At 36.9% G+C, this 16,680-nt stretch overlaps 2 protein-coding genes across 2 annotated transcripts; both read left to right on the forward strand.

Moving 5' to 3' along the window:
* Positions 1-345: 345 nt before the first annotated feature.
* On the forward strand, positions 346-5,955 carry LOC143880437 (L-ascorbate peroxidase, cytosolic-like). The gene is made up of 10 exons (XM_077383452.1): positions 346-501; positions 600-731; positions 1,209-1,383; positions 1,504-1,569; positions 3,066-3,114; positions 3,958-4,043; positions 4,158-4,237; positions 4,792-4,894; positions 4,992-5,050; positions 5,645-5,955. The coding sequence occupies exons 2-10, from the start codon at positions 613-615 to the stop codon at positions 5,658-5,660; spliced, it is 753 nt and encodes a 250-aa protein (XP_077239567.1). The 5' UTR covers positions 346-501; positions 600-612; the 3' UTR covers positions 5,661-5,955.
* Positions 5,956-9,839: 3,884 nt separating this feature from the next.
* Positions 9,840-14,195, forward strand: LOC143880439 (mitogen-activated protein kinase 5-like). The gene is made up of 6 exons (XM_077383454.1): positions 9,840-10,126; positions 10,278-10,407; positions 11,415-11,552; positions 11,654-11,986; positions 12,344-12,527; positions 13,790-14,195. The coding sequence occupies exons 1-6, from the start codon at positions 9,981-9,983 to the stop codon at positions 13,966-13,968; spliced, it is 1,110 nt and encodes a 369-aa protein (XP_077239569.1). The 5' UTR covers positions 9,840-9,980; the 3' UTR covers positions 13,969-14,195.
* Positions 14,196-16,680: the final 2,485 nt, after the last annotated feature.

Genomic DNA, 16,680 nt, shown 5'->3' on the forward strand with positions numbered 1-16,680 from the left:
CTAACCCCTTCATTTGTGGAGGACAAAAATGGGGCAGACAGAGCTGATTTTTGGTACATTCCCTATCTATGTAAGGGACTTTCAAATGAATGGTTTGGATCATCCTAACAAAGTGGCCCCCATGTGATTGGGCAAGCTAGCTCACCAACACTTTCCTCATATATATATATATATATACTTCTATTTATATCCCACGATTTGATTCTTTGTAATCTTGAAGAGATATCCCACGATAATTTAACTCCCACATTTAGAAGGCATTTCCATAGTAACCTAAGGGTAGTTTTGTCATTTTAATAAAGCATGTATAAAAATATTTTATTCAATTCACCCTTCAATAAATCTAGTCCGTCAAATACCAATATAAACATTTTCGATCGAACGGTTGATAAAGAGTTACTAGAATCTTCTGCCTCTCCCCAAAACCCATTAAATTCTGCTTCTGAGAGAGTGTGTTCACCGCACGTCATTTTCTTTCTCTTTGCTTAGGGTTTGTTCCAGGTAAGCCTTTTTATTGATCAATAGATCCAAATATTTGTAGATTTTTTTATTTTTTCATGTAAATGTGTTTTGATCGGATGCCCTAAAACCCTTTGTAGGAATTTATCTGCCATGGGAAAATCATATCCTACTGTTAGCGAGGAATACAAGAAGGCTGTTGATAAATGCAAGAGGAAGCTTAGAGGATTCATCGCTGAGAAGAACTGTGCTCCTTTGATGCTCCGGATTGCGTAAGACCCTCTATTTCGATTAGGGTTTTTTTTTTTAAGAACCGTACTTTGATTAGGGTTTTGTTCTAATTTGATTAGGGTTTTTTTTTTTTTTTTTTAAGTTCCTCTAATTCAAGTCTCTCTGATTCGATTGGGGTTTTCTTCTTACCTTTTCACGCCGTCTATATACATGGATTTTGATCCAGGATTCTAAAATCCTGGAATTTACAAGCTAAATCTGGATTTTATATCATAAGACCTGGATTTTATAAGTTAAAACCTGGATTTTACAATCCGAAAAGTGTACAACCAATGTTATAGTTTATAGATCCAGGTTTTAGCTTATGGAATCCAGCTTTAGCTTTTAAAATCATTGAGTTTGCAATCCTGGATTATAAAAGCCTTGTATCCAAACGATCCCTTTATGTTCTCGTATGAGAAAAGGGAGAAGAACAAGATGATGATGAGGATGATGAGTGTTGATGGATTATGTTGCAGATGGCATTCGGCCGGAACTTTTGATGTTAGTACGAAGTCAGGTGGTCCGTTCGGGACGATGAAACATGCGGCCGAGCTTGCTCATGGAGCAAACAATGGTCTTGACATTGCCGTCAGGCTCTTGGAACCCATCAAGGAGCAGTTCCCTATTTTGTCCTATGCAGATTTCTATCAGGTAAATTATAAAAGATCTGATATGAAATAATTTAAGTTATTTAATTGGTTCGCTTCAATTTCATTGGAATTAGGTCCTATTGTTTCTTGATTTTAATGAGTGGATGATTTTATGTCGCAGTTGGCCGGAGTTGTTGCCGTCGAAGTTACTGGTGGTCCTGATGTTCCATTCCATCCTGGGAGGGAGGTAATTCAAGCTCTCTTGATCATCTTATTGAAAGATGCGGATAATAATTTTCTGTTTGTGTTTTCATTTGTTTAATTCCTCATCTGATTATTCATGAAATTGAACTTGCATCAATCCAATTGAATCTATTTATCAATCTATATTTGTTTACATTTATGTTTTTTCTGCAAACTAGAAATACCCATTTGATTTAGTTACTGGAAGCTTCCTAGTTGGATGGGAAGCTCGCTTCGGAAGCTATTTTCTTCTCGCTTCCCAAATTCAGGGGAAGCGTGCTTCTCATACACTTCCTACACGTTCCCTCTTAACTAGGAGTACACTTCCTATTTATATGATTATTTCTTCCTAAAATAATTGTTTTCCTTTTGATAATGCTAAAAGGGCATATTTAAGAAAATGATTGCATTTAAAAGTTGAAAACTAATTTTAAGTTTCAACTGAAAACTATGTGCATCTTTTTCATAAACTTGTAATTCTAATTAGTCGCAAAGTCTTCCTGTCAACTTGTAATCCTTACCTATATTAACCATTCAATAATGCTAAAGGGGCATATTTAAAAAATGAGTGCATTTAAAACTTGAAAACTATCTAAGTTTCAAATGAAAACTATGTGCATCTTTTTGGTAAACTTGTCATTCTAATTAGTCGCAAAGTCTTCCTGTGAACTTGTAATCCTTACCTATATTAACCATTTGATAATGCTAAAGGGGCGTATTTAAAAAGTGAGTGCATTTAAAACTTGAAAACTAGATTAAGTTTCAAATGAAAACTATGTGCATCTTTTTTGTAAACTTGTAATTCTCTTAAGTCGCAAAGTCTTCTTCTCAACTTGTAATCCTTACCTATATTAACCATTCCTCCCTAACCTACTACAATCCTACTCTATGTATTTCTTGTTCACATCCAATGAGAAATACATAGTTTTCTTCTCTATGTATTTCTTCTTCTCAACTTGTACATGCTTTATGTTAACTTTCAATGACGCTTCTCAAACATTTTCTCTTTACTTTCTTTAGATCTTTTCGCTTCCAGCATTTTCTCTTTTCTACCCTCTTTCGCTTCTTGCACTCGCTTCCGACTCTGACAACTATGGTGAAATCTACTTGTTTTCTGTTTCCCTGAAACCACTCATTGTCTGTAGACCTGGACAAACATCTCTGCCTAGTAGCTTGTTCTGGCCTAGGGGATTAATTATAAAATGAAATATTCGTTTTGATTATTTAAATTCAACTTGAAAAGTATTACAATTCTAAGTTCCTCAACAGTTTTACATTTATTGCAAAAAGACCCACTATTAAATTGCATGGATTTTTAGGCATTGAATTACGGCAAACGTGATAAAGCCAATGGAAATAGAAAATTGCTTAGAAACTTAAGGCAGATATGTACTATAAGATGGAAATCATGATCATACATGGCTTTGGAATTTTCAGCAATACCATCCAGAAAGATGTTCTTTTTCTTTTAATAATGCATTTATCTTCTGCTTATTTCAGGACAAGCCTGAACCACCTCCTGAAGGCCGCCTGCCGGATGCCACCAAAGGTACTTGTTTTGTGTTACATGAATTATTGATCTCTTGGTCGTTTTGGTTTTCTTGGCGTGGTTATTGTCGTTGCAAAAGTCACAGTTGAACCCATATGACAGCCTTCTTGGTAAGACTTAGAACAGAAGTTGGTCTATCTACTCCAATAGGATTGAAAATGGTTATCCGAGGAATGATATTTTCAGTTTCTGAATGCCCAGATCCTGTGGAATGCAGGGCTTTGGCACGACAAAATCATGAAACATATTTGCCCAGCAGCTGGGTTAGCTATACAACGACTTCAAATGTCATTCCCATGTTGTTAATGTGTATACTATTGAAGATACATTTATGTTTAAAAAACTTCAAATTGGATGATTGGAGAATTTATCTTGGTCAGATTTTTTTTTAAAATGTATGTAAATGGTTGCTGAAAAACTTCAAATTGGATGACGGGAGAATTTATCTTGGTCAGATCTTTTTATAAAATTTATTGAGATACATTTAGGTCTAACCCATCTACGGGTGTCCCCGAAAAACTTCAAAATGGATGATAGGAGACCTTATATCGTTCGGATCTTTCTATAAAATGTATGTCTTTTCTTGAAAGGTTGCCGTATTTTTATTAATAGTTTTTCTTGAAAGGTTGTTTTACTTTTATTCTTGCCCCAAAGTGTATATTTTGTAATATGGGAGCCGGCATCCAAACTGGCCACTGTATACTAGAAGTGATCTTATGTGCAATGTGAAAGAGTAACAACAACAAAATAAAAATATGTCCAATGCAAAAGAGGAACAAGAACAAAAAAGATGAACATCAGTGGCATTTGGGACCTTTTTTAAACCCTTTCTATCCATTTCAGGTTGTGACCACTTGAGGGACGTGTTTAGCAAACAGATGGGTCTTAGTGACAAGGACATTGTTGCCCTCTCTGGTGGGCACACCCTGGTTAGTATAATTGTTTCTATTCCTTTCTCTTCATTATGTTGATTCGGATGGTATGGTTTACTTTTCTCTACCTTTTTTCTTTCTTTCTTGGTTTTGGTTGGGATGATTTTGTAGGGAAGATGCCACAAGGAGCGCTCTGGATTTGAGGGACCATGGACTCCCAATCCTCTCATCTTTGATAATTCCTACTTCGAGTAAGACTGCATGCCTTAAGGCTTAAACTAAAGCTGGGTGTTTGGCTTTCGTTTCTTGTATTTCCCTAGGTTTTTTTTCTCAAACCAATAAAACTTATAAATGAGAGGCGGAAGCAAGACTAGAGAAAGGCTGGACATTAGGTGTCAAAAGAAAAAGAAAAAAGGATAAAAGATGAAACAAAGCTACAACTCTGGCATCTGCTGTTATACCATAATAATATATCTAAATAGTTAACACCAAAAGCCAGCGAAACTGCCTTTAGGCGTCCAAGTAGATTTATATGGGGTGGGCAAATACGCTGAAGTTTGGACTGAAATTGATTCCTCCGGCAAAATTTGGAGGCCCAATGATTATCTTTATTTTCATTGAGCATTCCCTCAGTAAAATTAGGAGGCTCAAAGATCTCATCTTACATGAAGTCTTCAAACATTATCTGGTGGGTATGTTTCTATTATCTAGTTAATATGGTAAATGTCACTTACCTTTTTTTTGAACAGTAAATGTCTCTTACCTTTACTATCAAGAAAGAATTAAGATGAGTTCTTCTTGACAGGGTGCTTCTGGGTGGAGAGAAGGAAGGCCTTCTCCTGCTGCCATCCGACAAGGCACTTCTTGTTGATCCCGTCTTCCGCCCACTTGTCGAAAAATACGCAGCGGTTTGTATCTCTCCCTATATGTCCTTATTGTAATAGAAGGGTCTGGACTTCCCAATTGAGTATTCTTTTGTTGAGTTAATTGTCCTTATGTTTGTAGGATGAGGATGCCTTCTTTGCTGATTATGCTGAAGCTCACATGAAGCTCTCGGAGTTGGGGTAAGACTCATATAACTGATATGCATTCCCTTGTTTTATATTCAGCAACAGTTATCACATTTGCTATTCCTGAGGAGTTTAATATGAAAAAAAATCAAAATAAGGGAGTGTGGTTATCATGTCCCTTTTGTTGAAACATGATAAGGGGAGGCAACACCAGGACACCCTCCCTGGAATGGCCAAGGAGATAAGAGGTCAGCGGTCCTAGTTGCTCTCAACCGTGTGTGAACTGTCTCGCTTGCCCATTAAAGCAACTGGGACATGTGTCCTCTCTTCATTGGACGCTCAATTTCCTTTGGTTGTGCATCCCACTATACTCCTTGTTTAATTTATTAATGGTGATGACATTTATTCTCTCTTGTTTCGATATTGGCACTCTACTCTTTATGCTGTTGATATTCTTGGGGGAGGGGGATTGTGGGACTGGATAATGGGAGGAGAAAACTATAAAATAAAGAGGGCCAATATTTTATTGGAACAGTTTTGGTTGCTCCCTTTTACTCAAGTTTTTTAGTTGGCTTTGAATCATTGCCAGTAATTTCTCTTGATGTTGTAACCATCCATCCCTCTGTTTTATTTTGATCATCTTTGCAGATTTGCTGAGTGCTGAATGTGTAGTGGTGGTGGGGGCTGATAGAGGAGGGATGGAACCATCCTTCAGTGAATCTTCTTGGGTATGGATTCTCATGTGAGGAAAGTTCATTTCTCATCCTTGTTGTTAGCCTTTTCAATAAAAGATGCTAGGGGCCACTCTTAAGTCTCTGTTCTGTTTTTAGTCGTTTACTGAATTTTGGTGACTTTATGCGGGATTCAATTAGTTTCTTCATCATGTATATGATGTTGAATAGATATTATTGAAACAGTTTCATTGGAATGCATGGTGAAATGGTGTTTGTTTTGGGTTTTGAGGTTTTTGTATTCTAATTGTCATTCCAACTACATCGTTAAAGATTTCAGCCATTTTTGGCAGCCACAAAATCTTTAAGAGGAGACTTTAAGAGTGCATGAGTGAGATGGTGAGAACTGAGAAGTGGGGCGTTATCTCACCTTCTCCTCACTCCGGTCCCCTGTAGGTCCCGCCCTTCTCACAATTTGGTAAACCAACATCCCATCGGAAAAAATTCATGGTTTATGGCTATGTTTGGTAATTCTGAAAAGATATTTGATGTAATATTAATGGGGCCAAATGGCCGATAGTGAGAGATGGGCGGAGAGAGGATGAGAGAATGGAGGGAAGGGGGGGAGTATGAAAAGCGCCTCAAAAAATAGGAAAAACCCGATTTTGAAAGTAAGAATATTAAATATTCACTGTTTTGTATGGGTTTCTCATGCTCTCTTCATTTGTGCCTGGTCAAATCAAATTTTCACTGTTTTGTATGAATTTCTCATGTTCTCTTCATTTGTGCCTCGTCAATTCTTCCGGCGGGCAAATCTCTTCCCTCATTTCTCATCTCCAAGCAATCGCAGAATCCATTACCAAGTGTGGTAAATTGCTTCATCATTTGATTAGCCAAATCACCAGGGATGACCATCTTCCCCCTTTTGCATGTTAATACCCTGGCTCTGTTTGGATATAGGTAGTTACTTTGATGATAGTGGTAAAAGTAGTCAGTAGGGAGGAGACCGAGTTTTGATTTACCTAAAATATACCTTGTAGGATAGTGATATGCTAGTGTTTGGTTGCCAACCTAGTAGAGCAGAGGAAGGGGGTGTCACTACCAAACGGAGAGAGAGAGAGAGAGAGAGAGAGAGAGAGAGAGAGAGAGAGAGAGAGAGAGAGTCATCTTCCAAACCAGGTTCATCATTTTTTGAGAAAATTGGCTTGGAAGATATAAGGAGGGAACATTGATGCCTAAGTCACCACTCATGCAATTATTTCCGCTTAAACTTGTCTGATAGTCTCTAGGGATTTCGATGCCACATCGGCAACCAAGTACCATAAATTTGTAGAAAAGTGCATTCTTTTGCTTGGGAATTGGCTGAAGTTGCTAGGTGCGTGGCATCCAAACAGATAAGAGGGTGAATGGAGGCAAACTCTAAGATGTCTTGAAACCCCAAACCCTACAACCTAGAAATGGTCGGGGTTTTCAACTTGAAAACCCACATTTACATCCCTCCCCATTTTTCTTTGATAAATTATTAGCAAAACAAAATTGGTGAACAATGGACAAAAATATTTTCAAGATAAACTATTCTAGCAAGATTGCCAATCCCATGAACAACTTATCCACGAATTTCTATCCCCCCCATGATGAGCAGTCCCTTGAACAGTCTTAAAAGTAAAAAGACTACTTGTTCTCCTACTGAATTTAGCTTTTTAACCATAGTTTTGCCTCCTAAAATTCTAAGATAGATGCTAGGAAGACACTCATATTTTAGAACAACACTATACGTGACAATATCAGAGGAGGTTGCGTGGCCTTGAAATCAGCCCTTCACTTTTTAGTTAAGGGGTTAGATTAGAAGACATAATTTCAGGAGAGATCCATCTCAGCCCTTCACAAAGAGTTGAAAACCTGACTTAGACATGAGAGGTGAAATCCACTCATTTTAGATGGGTTGTGTGGGGCAATCCTAAAACAAAAAATGAGTGATTATTATTTTTAACATTTTAAAAGTCTATTAAATGAACGGTTTGGATTATCATATGAAGTGTGCCTACTGTAGCTGTAAAATTTTTGCCTTGCGTATCGGTTAGAATTTTTGAGACCAAATCCTTCTTCTGATACAAAGAGAAACTGCCCTATAAAAGGTTGGAATTTGCCCGGTTCGGGATCCACTTATGAGCTTATCAACATTATTAATGAAGATGGTAAAGGATCTCAGTACCATCGTCTGTAGCTTTATTGTTGAAAAAATTGAGGGTACTGTTGTTGATAGAAAACAAAAACTTGTTGCTTCAAGGCGTGATATCACTTTCCTTAAGACAAGATTCGCCCCCACTAGTAGTGTGCAAAGGGGATCCGCGAATTGCCTCCAAGATACAATGAAGCCTAGTAGGGAAGCCCTACTAATGTTTGATGACGCGTAGCACTAGCAGAATCAAACCCGAAATGCCCTTCTGAAATTTCAAGCCTTAGAGAAATTTCTAGATAATGTTTCTGCAGAAAAACAGTATATAGAACAGTAAACAAAAGAAAAACAGTATGTAGAAATACTTGGGGATTTTGTAGGAGTGTAGAAGAGAGTGTAAAGTCTATCAGAATTTCCAATTCGTTTTTTTATTATGAAATGACTGAATTCTGCACATTTTGTAAACCACCTGGTGTCTTTTCAGTGTGAAAAACACCTCTACAAGGCACCTTTTCAGAATGTTTGAAATCTGACCATTAGATCGCACCCATTGACATTGAACGGTCCTGATCGATCCTAGATGTGACTGTTGGTTCGGGATCCACTTATGAGCTTACCAACATTATTAATGAAGATGGTAGAGGATCTCAGTACCATCGTCTGTAACAATCGCCTCAGGCTAGCTCTTTGTTTTCCTCAGTTGTTACACTTTCGCCTCAGGCTAGCTCTTTGTTTTCCTCAGTTGTTACTTCTTATATGTTTGTGCTGCCCTTGCGGCCCCCTGTATCTCTTATCTCATTTTTAGTATATCTGGTGGGGGTCATGCCTAAACCCAGCTTGCCAATATGAAAAAAAATAAAATTTTGAGACCAGCTTGATTGGACGATCCTATGCCCTTCCATCAAAGCCACGTTTAGGGTTCTATCAAGAAAAGCTAAACCCTTGATTTTTATGGTCTTGATTTCCCCTGTAAGAACCAAACCCAAAATGGATGAGTAATAAACCAAGAATTTTCCTTCTTAATAGTCAATTGAGAGTGGGTGAATTGAACAGGAATTCTCCACTCTCCCACCGTACACGCCAGGAGTAAGATGCACATGTTAACCATTATTCATTTGCAATTTAAGTTAGTTGTATACTTGTATATGTAAGAGCTATTTTTCTTTCTACCTAAGATGGGAGTAAAACAAAATGTTTCTTTCCATTTATTCCTTATTCTCAAGGAAAACTACAAGCCTACTAGTGCTTGGAATTTAAATTATTTAATTTTCCTTAAAAAAAATTCCTCACGGGTGGGAAATATTATTTTCTATAAGTTCCTTTGGCTACTAATATTTGTATTGCCATGTTTTGATAATAAGACAAACTCACCTTGTCTTTTCTTGTATAGCTGGTTAAATCATAAAATACAAGGTGAGTTCATCTTATTATCAAAATATGATAGTGCGACTATCAGGTCCTTTTCTTTCCCCTAGATACAAACACTCCTACTATTAGGAGTGCCACTCGTGTCAGGTTGAGGCCAACCCTAACCTAACTCGAGATAGCATTCCCTCAACCCTAACCAAAACCGGCCTCCAAATTTCTCAACACTAACCCAACCTATCTAACCTGAAATCGGATTGCGTTCCGGTTCACCTTGGGCCAAATAGAAAAATACAATAATCCAAAGAAAATCAAGATAAGTTTAGAGGACGGAGGTCGGGTTCATGTCGGCTCAGGTTGCCAAAGCCTCAACACTAACCCAACTCGAAATTAAATCGGGTTGGGAAATCCAACCCAAGTTGCACCCCTAACTACTATATAATGATCGTGTCCGTCATTATATTATAAAAAATTATTTAGGGACTTTCTAAGATAGTGTTATATATAAATATATGCACTTGAATTAAGGCATGTGAACGTTGACCGAGCAATCAATATGAGCCGTCGATCAATTGGCGGCTTGACTACTGTTTAATCGCGTCCATTAACGCGTTTACGCGTGTTTTCCTCTCTCCTTCCTTGAAGGTCAGACTCTTCTTCTCCTAGTAGACTTTTATAAATACACTCTTTTGCCTTCTCATTTCTACAATCGATTATTCAGATCCCTCTTCTTCTTTACATTTCTTCAATTACAGAGATACATAGAGAGGCTATGGCTCATCTTAACGAACACCCATCTGTACCCACTCACGGAGGTCGTTTTGTTCAGTACGATATTTTTGGGAATCTATTTGAGATCACGGCTAAATATAGCCCTCCGATTATGCCCATCGGGAGAGGCGCTTATGGAATCGTCTGGTAATCGATTATTCTTTTCTTCTTTTGCTATAATTTGTAACTTTTTCTTCATAATTCATAGATTGAGATTTCTGGGCTTTTATTTTTTTGATTTGATGATCAGATAACTTACAACTTTATTCTGAATCAATTAATCTGTTTTCACTTTCAGTTCGGTGTTGAATTCTGAGACAAATGAGATGGTTGCTATTAAAAAGATAGCGAATGCGTTTGATAATCACATGGATGCAAAGAGAACACTTCGAGAAATTAAGCTCCTTCGGCATTTAGATCACGAGAACGTATGTAACCACTGTAATTCTTCTTATTTCTCACTACCCATAACTTTATATGCTGTTTCCTTAAAGATATCTGAGAGAAAAAAAAAAGCTTTTTGAGACTTTTGGTTCTGATATTTTAGCTTTGTTATTATTTTTACTGAATATTTGAATGAGGTTCTTAACTTAGATGTGAGAAAACAGAAAAAAGTAATGTTAAAAGATTAGAGCAACAACTCTCAGTTCTTCAATTACCAGAACATAACAACAGAATGGCTAATATTACTGACAATATGATCTATAATTATACTCTGTAGAAAACCCATCTTTAACATCTAGTCATATTGCTCTTTACTATAACTATAGTCTATAGAGTCTATAGTTACTCCTTAGTTTTTACCTCTTAATAGCTCAAGCTTTTAGAGTAATTGGTTGTTTTCTAACTCAAGAAATCCTTCTAGAATCATGCATAAACTATTGTTTTTGGTTTTAAATATGAGACTTGCTCTGATTTTTGAGACTGCGATAAAGTTCTGTAATTTCTGAAGTGAGTTTGGAATTTAGAGAAGGGAATTATTGGGAGGACATAAAGCTAGGACAGTTGCATCAATGAGAAACATAAGTGGTACTGCACAAACATTGGATTTCCTGAAATTCTACATAAATTAGATGCTTAGGGGGCGACGCTCAACGAGACACGGGGGGTTATCTATGGTGCATTTGAATATCCCCTTTCTGTGGATTAGTTGCAAGTCTTCTTCGTAGGGGATTTTGTTCTGTTTTATCTTAATGGAGTTGAAACTTAAGCATAACAAAAATATGTAGAATAAATATTCTATACATCAAGGAAAGGAGATACTGCTTTGTAGAAAAAGCTGTTTCTCAGTGTTTGAGCATTTACCCCTGAAGTACTGCACATTGAAGACTTAAAAACAGCAAAATGTGGGGAAGTAGAATTAAAATCTATTTTGATATGCATGGATATTTTTGGTTCTCAATTCTAATTGTGGTTGAAATCTTGTGTACAACAGGTCATTGCAATAAGAGATGTGATTCCTGCACCTGACCCACAAGCATTTAATGATGTCTATATTGCTACTGAGCTAATGGATACTGATCTTCATCACATAATCCGCTCCAATCAAGATTTATCAGAAGAGCATTGTCAGGTAATTGCTTCACTTGCAGATAATAAATTAACCCTCGCATGTACTAGCTTTTAACTTGCATAAAAGCTAATAAACGCCTTCTCAATTGTCCTATTGTGCAGTATTTTCTGTATCAGATTCTTCGCGGACTGAAATATATACATTCTACAAATGTTCTTCATCGAGACTTGAAACCCAGCAACCTTTTGTTAAATGCAAACTGTGATTTGAAGATCTGTGATTTTGGTCTTGCTCGTCCCACATCTGAAAATGAGTTCATGACAGAATATGTCGTTACCAGATGGTACAGAGCACCCGAATTGCTACTGAACTCTGCAGATTATACTGCTGCAATTGATGTGTGGTCTGTAGGTTGCATTTTCATGGAGTTAATGAACAAGAAACCATTATTTCCTGGTAGAGATCATGTGCATCAGATGCGCTTACTGACAGAGGTAAGATTATAACTGTGACATATATCCTTGAAAATTGTATCAGATTGTTCAATAAAATCAACTCTGCCTTTGGAATCCTAATCAGTTGAAAGATGTTTAGGACTAAACATCTATGAAAAGGAAAAACATTTTATATGTATAGTCACCAGTAAACAATTTTTTATGCATAGTCAGTACCTTTTGGTGTTGAAGAGAAAAATCAATGATAATAACAAATAAATTTATTTAGCAAGTTAGAAAACCATCATTTTTTTACTATTGAAGCTTGCGTAATTTCATTAGATTCTTTTGCAGATAAATTTTGTTTATCATGAATGGTGTTTGACTAAGGATGCTAATGTTTTCAACCTTTTGTAGCTTATTGGCACACCGAGTGAGGCTGAACTTGGATTTGTTCGGAATGAAGAGGCAAGAAGGTATATCAAGCAACTTCCCCATCATCCTCGCCAGTCATTCGCAGAGGTTTTTCCAAATATTCATCCAGCTGCCATTGATCTTATGGAGAAAATGTTGACATTTGATCCCACCAAAAGAATTACAGGTGATTTTCCTTCTCCTTTGTAGGTCTTTAAACACTTGGCCCTCCAACTTAAAAGAAATTTATTTCATATTTACAAAATAAAAAAAAAAGTTCTTCATTGGCTTGATATTTCTGGTTTCCAGGTTCAAGTCAGAATTTCTCACTAAAGCTTTTGCTAGTAGCCTAGCATATCTTTACCTTCTTGGAAAATACCAAACTGATTCATGAAGTTTAGCAACAATTGAGTTCATCTTCTCACTTTAAAAATATAAAATAAAAGGAGGTATTGGACCTTCACAATTTTCATTTTTCTTCAATGCTACTCAATGTTTGTGGGTAATATACAGACACAAGCCATTGTGTAGATCAAGACATGAGTTATGCATAACAAGCATTTCTATCGTGAATAGACTTAATATCCTGCTCCCATATTGTGAGAAAAAAGCTAGTGTGGGAATTCAGGACTAGTTGAACGAACTAGTTGATGATTCCAGTTACATCTTTTTTGAAATGTTAGCAGGATATTAAGTCTATTCATGAAAACCATGAAAAGAAAAGAAACCATCTTCTCTACAAAACCATGAAAAGAAACCATAAATGGTTGATTATGAACAGATGTTAGATTAACATATCCCATCCATTGCTAAAGAAAAAGATATCAACACTTACGATGAGACGTAGCGCTCATGTCGACCCATAATTTGATCAAGATTTAACTACCATGAGATTCAAGGCAATTACAGGATCATTTATTGAGAAAAAATATCTAAAATGTTGAGTTCTTACATTTCACTTATATTCGATTCCAACAGGAAGAATCGAAAACTCAGTTATCAAATCATTCATTCCATAGGAGATGAACTAACCATGACGAAGTGAGGAAAGACTACCACAAATACAGCAGCTCCCACCACACACACACAAGCGCGGGCGCGCACACACACATTGTTGACGTCTAAATGATTAAATATAATTCCAACTCTAACAGCTTAAGCTTTTGGAGAAATTGGTTGTTTCGCATGGTATCAGAGCTATTGCCTCCTGGGTGGTCATGGGTTCAAAAACCCATCAACTCCTTGATATTAAAAATCCACATGTATGGCCACCTAAAAAAAGAGGGTGTGAGGGGTAGGTAGTGTTGAAGTATAAATGATTAAATAACACCAACTCTAACAGCGTAATCTTTTGAAGAAATTGGTTGTTTAACATATGTATATATATATATGTGTGTGTATATTTCATGCCTTATACTTGGCCTGAATTCGAAAATTACATTGTTGCAGTTGAAGAAGCACTAGCTCATCCTTACCTTGCAAGATTACATGACATAGCCGACGAACCCATTTGCCCGGAGACCTTCGACTTCGACTTCGAGAGACACTACCTGGGGGAAGACCAGATGAAGGAGCTAATTTACAAGGAGGCCCTTACATTTAACCCAAACCATGATCCATTTGCTTGATTGAATTATCTCAATTTGTACTGTTTCATTATCCAATTTAGGATTTCCACAAATTAATATCTTTGTTCTCCTCAGAAAACGAAAGAGAAGGAAATATGCAGGACCTCCTAGTATAATTTGTTTGTGTTTTATGTAAATACCAGGTTATTTTTTCTACAGTATGTTACATTTTGCTAGGTGTTCTGGAATATGCAGTATTGAATAACACATTCATTGGAATTTTCATCTGAAGAGCCCCATTATGGATTGAGTAACACATTATGGATGAGTAATACAGTTATTGAATGATCCTATTCTTAACAGCCATAATGTTTTAGATCACGTAGATGGAACTACAACACCTCCTCCTCCAACAATCCTCAACAATTCTGGTTTGTCTATTGTCAATCCTGATTATCAATTTTGGAAAAGAATTGATGATAGAATTGTTTCATGGCTTAATGCTACACTTTCTCCAAATGTCCTTAAACACATTCTCAAACCTTATCAATACTCCAAATGTCCTTAAACACATTCTCAAACCTTATCAATATTTAACAGCTCGTGAAACTGCCCTCGAAAAACTTTTCCACGATCAAGCCAATGTGCATTGCCTTCAATTAAAAATTGACTTCCATTATCTCAAGAAAACAAACAAAACAATGGATTTTTTCCTTAAAGAAATAAAAAATATTTCTGACTCACTCAGTGCTATAGGTCATCCCTTAGAAGATGATGATTTGGTGATGCAAGCTTTAAAAGGTCTTCCATCTGAATATGACAGTTTTGTATCTGCTGTCACTGCCCACCCACCTCTTCCAAAATTTGATCAAATTCGACCTATTTTACTTGCTCAAGAACATCGCATAAATCAACATTCCATCTCTTCAACCACTAATGATCAAGTCTTTTCACAACATAATAACTTGCCTCCTCAATTTTCTCCTACTCAAACAACATCCCCACGTTCCAATATTGCAAACCGTCTACCCACGTCTCCATCAGGTGTTCAAAATTTTGAAAACACTTCACTCTCATCACGTACAATATCTTCTAACCCACTTTTCCATTCAGTTCCAACTACTTCTACCTTATCCCCAGGATCTTCATTTCAAATACCCACTACGTCAAAAAGCCCAACTACCTTAAATTCGAATTTAACTTTATTGCCAGATAATACTACCTCAAAATATTTCGAAAATACTTCCTCAAATTCTCTCTCTACTTCTACAAAAAGTAATATCCATCAGATGACTACAAGAAACAAAGATGGAACGAGAAAACCTCGTATTATTCCTTCCTTAGTTTCTCTTCAAGCACCAACTAAATTAGCTGAACCCAGTTGTTTTACAAACGCCCATAAGGATTCAAAATGGAGGAAAGCTATGTCAGAAGAATATAATGCTTTGATTGCTAACAAAACTTGGGAACTAGTACCTTTACCTTTTCACAAACACCCTATAGGTTAAAAAATGGGTATACAAAATTAAACTCCGAGCTGATGGAAGCATACAACGGTACAAAGCACGATTAGTTGCTAAAGGTTACAATGAGGGGTGCAAGTTTGGCCCTGTCAGCCCTGACCCACCCCTGACCTGCCCTGAGCCCGAACAGGGTCTGGGCTGGATTCTCCAACCCTGAGGGCAGGTCAGGGTTCATTTTTTAGGCCCTGACTCAGGGTCGGGTTGGGTTTAGGGTTAATACCTCTGGTCAACTCGACCCGGCCCGACATTAAGTTTTCTATTATAGAATTGAACCATCTGTGCATGTTTCTTTTGCTAATGTTTTCTGTTATCTTGGATTGATGTTTCTTTAGATTATTATTAATTGTCTCTTCTACCCGGCATGTTGTTGAATTCATATTGTCTTATTTTGATCCCTTTCTCTGTTTATTGATCATTTTGTTCCATATGATATGTGGTTGCTTTATTTTTGGCACTTTTAACAGGTATTTTCACTATAGGGTCAATCAGGGCGGGCAAGGGCCGCATTGAGCCCATAGGACAAGCAATGGTTTGAGGTTTTTCTGTCCTGACTCAGGGTCAGGGCCGAGATAATGGGATCCAGGGTTGGGCTAGGGTTTTGAAAAACCCGACCCAACCCGACCCTGTTGCAGCCCTAGTTACAATCAACAACCAGGAATTGACTACGATGAAACTTTCACTCCAGTTGTAAAACCAGCAACGATTCGAATCGTTTTATCACTTGCCTTATCCAACAATTGGTCTCTCCGTCAACTGGATGTTAAAAATGTTTTCTTACAAGGAGAGTTACAAGAAGACGTTTATATGGTACAACCACAGGGTTTCGTTCATCCAGAGTTCCCAACAAATGTTTGTAAACTTAAGCACGCATTGTATGGATTAAAATAGGCCCCTCACACTTGGTTTCAGCGTTTCACTAATTTTATAAAGGAAAAAGGATTTCATAGTAGTCAATCAGATAATTCTATGTTCATTCTTCATAGGCAAAACAGTATGGCCGTCCTACTTCTTTACGTCGATGATATAATTTTGACTGCTTCAAATGATTCTTTGTTAAATTTGATTATTTCTTCTCTCCAATGCGAATTTGCAATGACAGATTTAGGAAATCGTCAGTACTTTCTTGGTTTACATGCAAAAAAAATATCACAAGGATTATTTTTAAGTCAAGAGAAATATGCTACTGATCTTTTACAACGAGCAAATATGGTCAATTCGAAGATGATATCTACTCCAGTTGTTCAAATAC

This window comes from Tasmannia lanceolata, unplaced genomic scaffold, assembly GCF_043159265.1.
Source record: "Tasmannia lanceolata isolate RefF3 unplaced genomic scaffold, GAP_Taslan_0.1 ptg000006l, whole genome shotgun sequence".
NCBI classification, from domain to species: domain Eukaryota; kingdom Viridiplantae; phylum Streptophyta; class Magnoliopsida; order Canellales; family Winteraceae; genus Tasmannia; species Tasmannia lanceolata.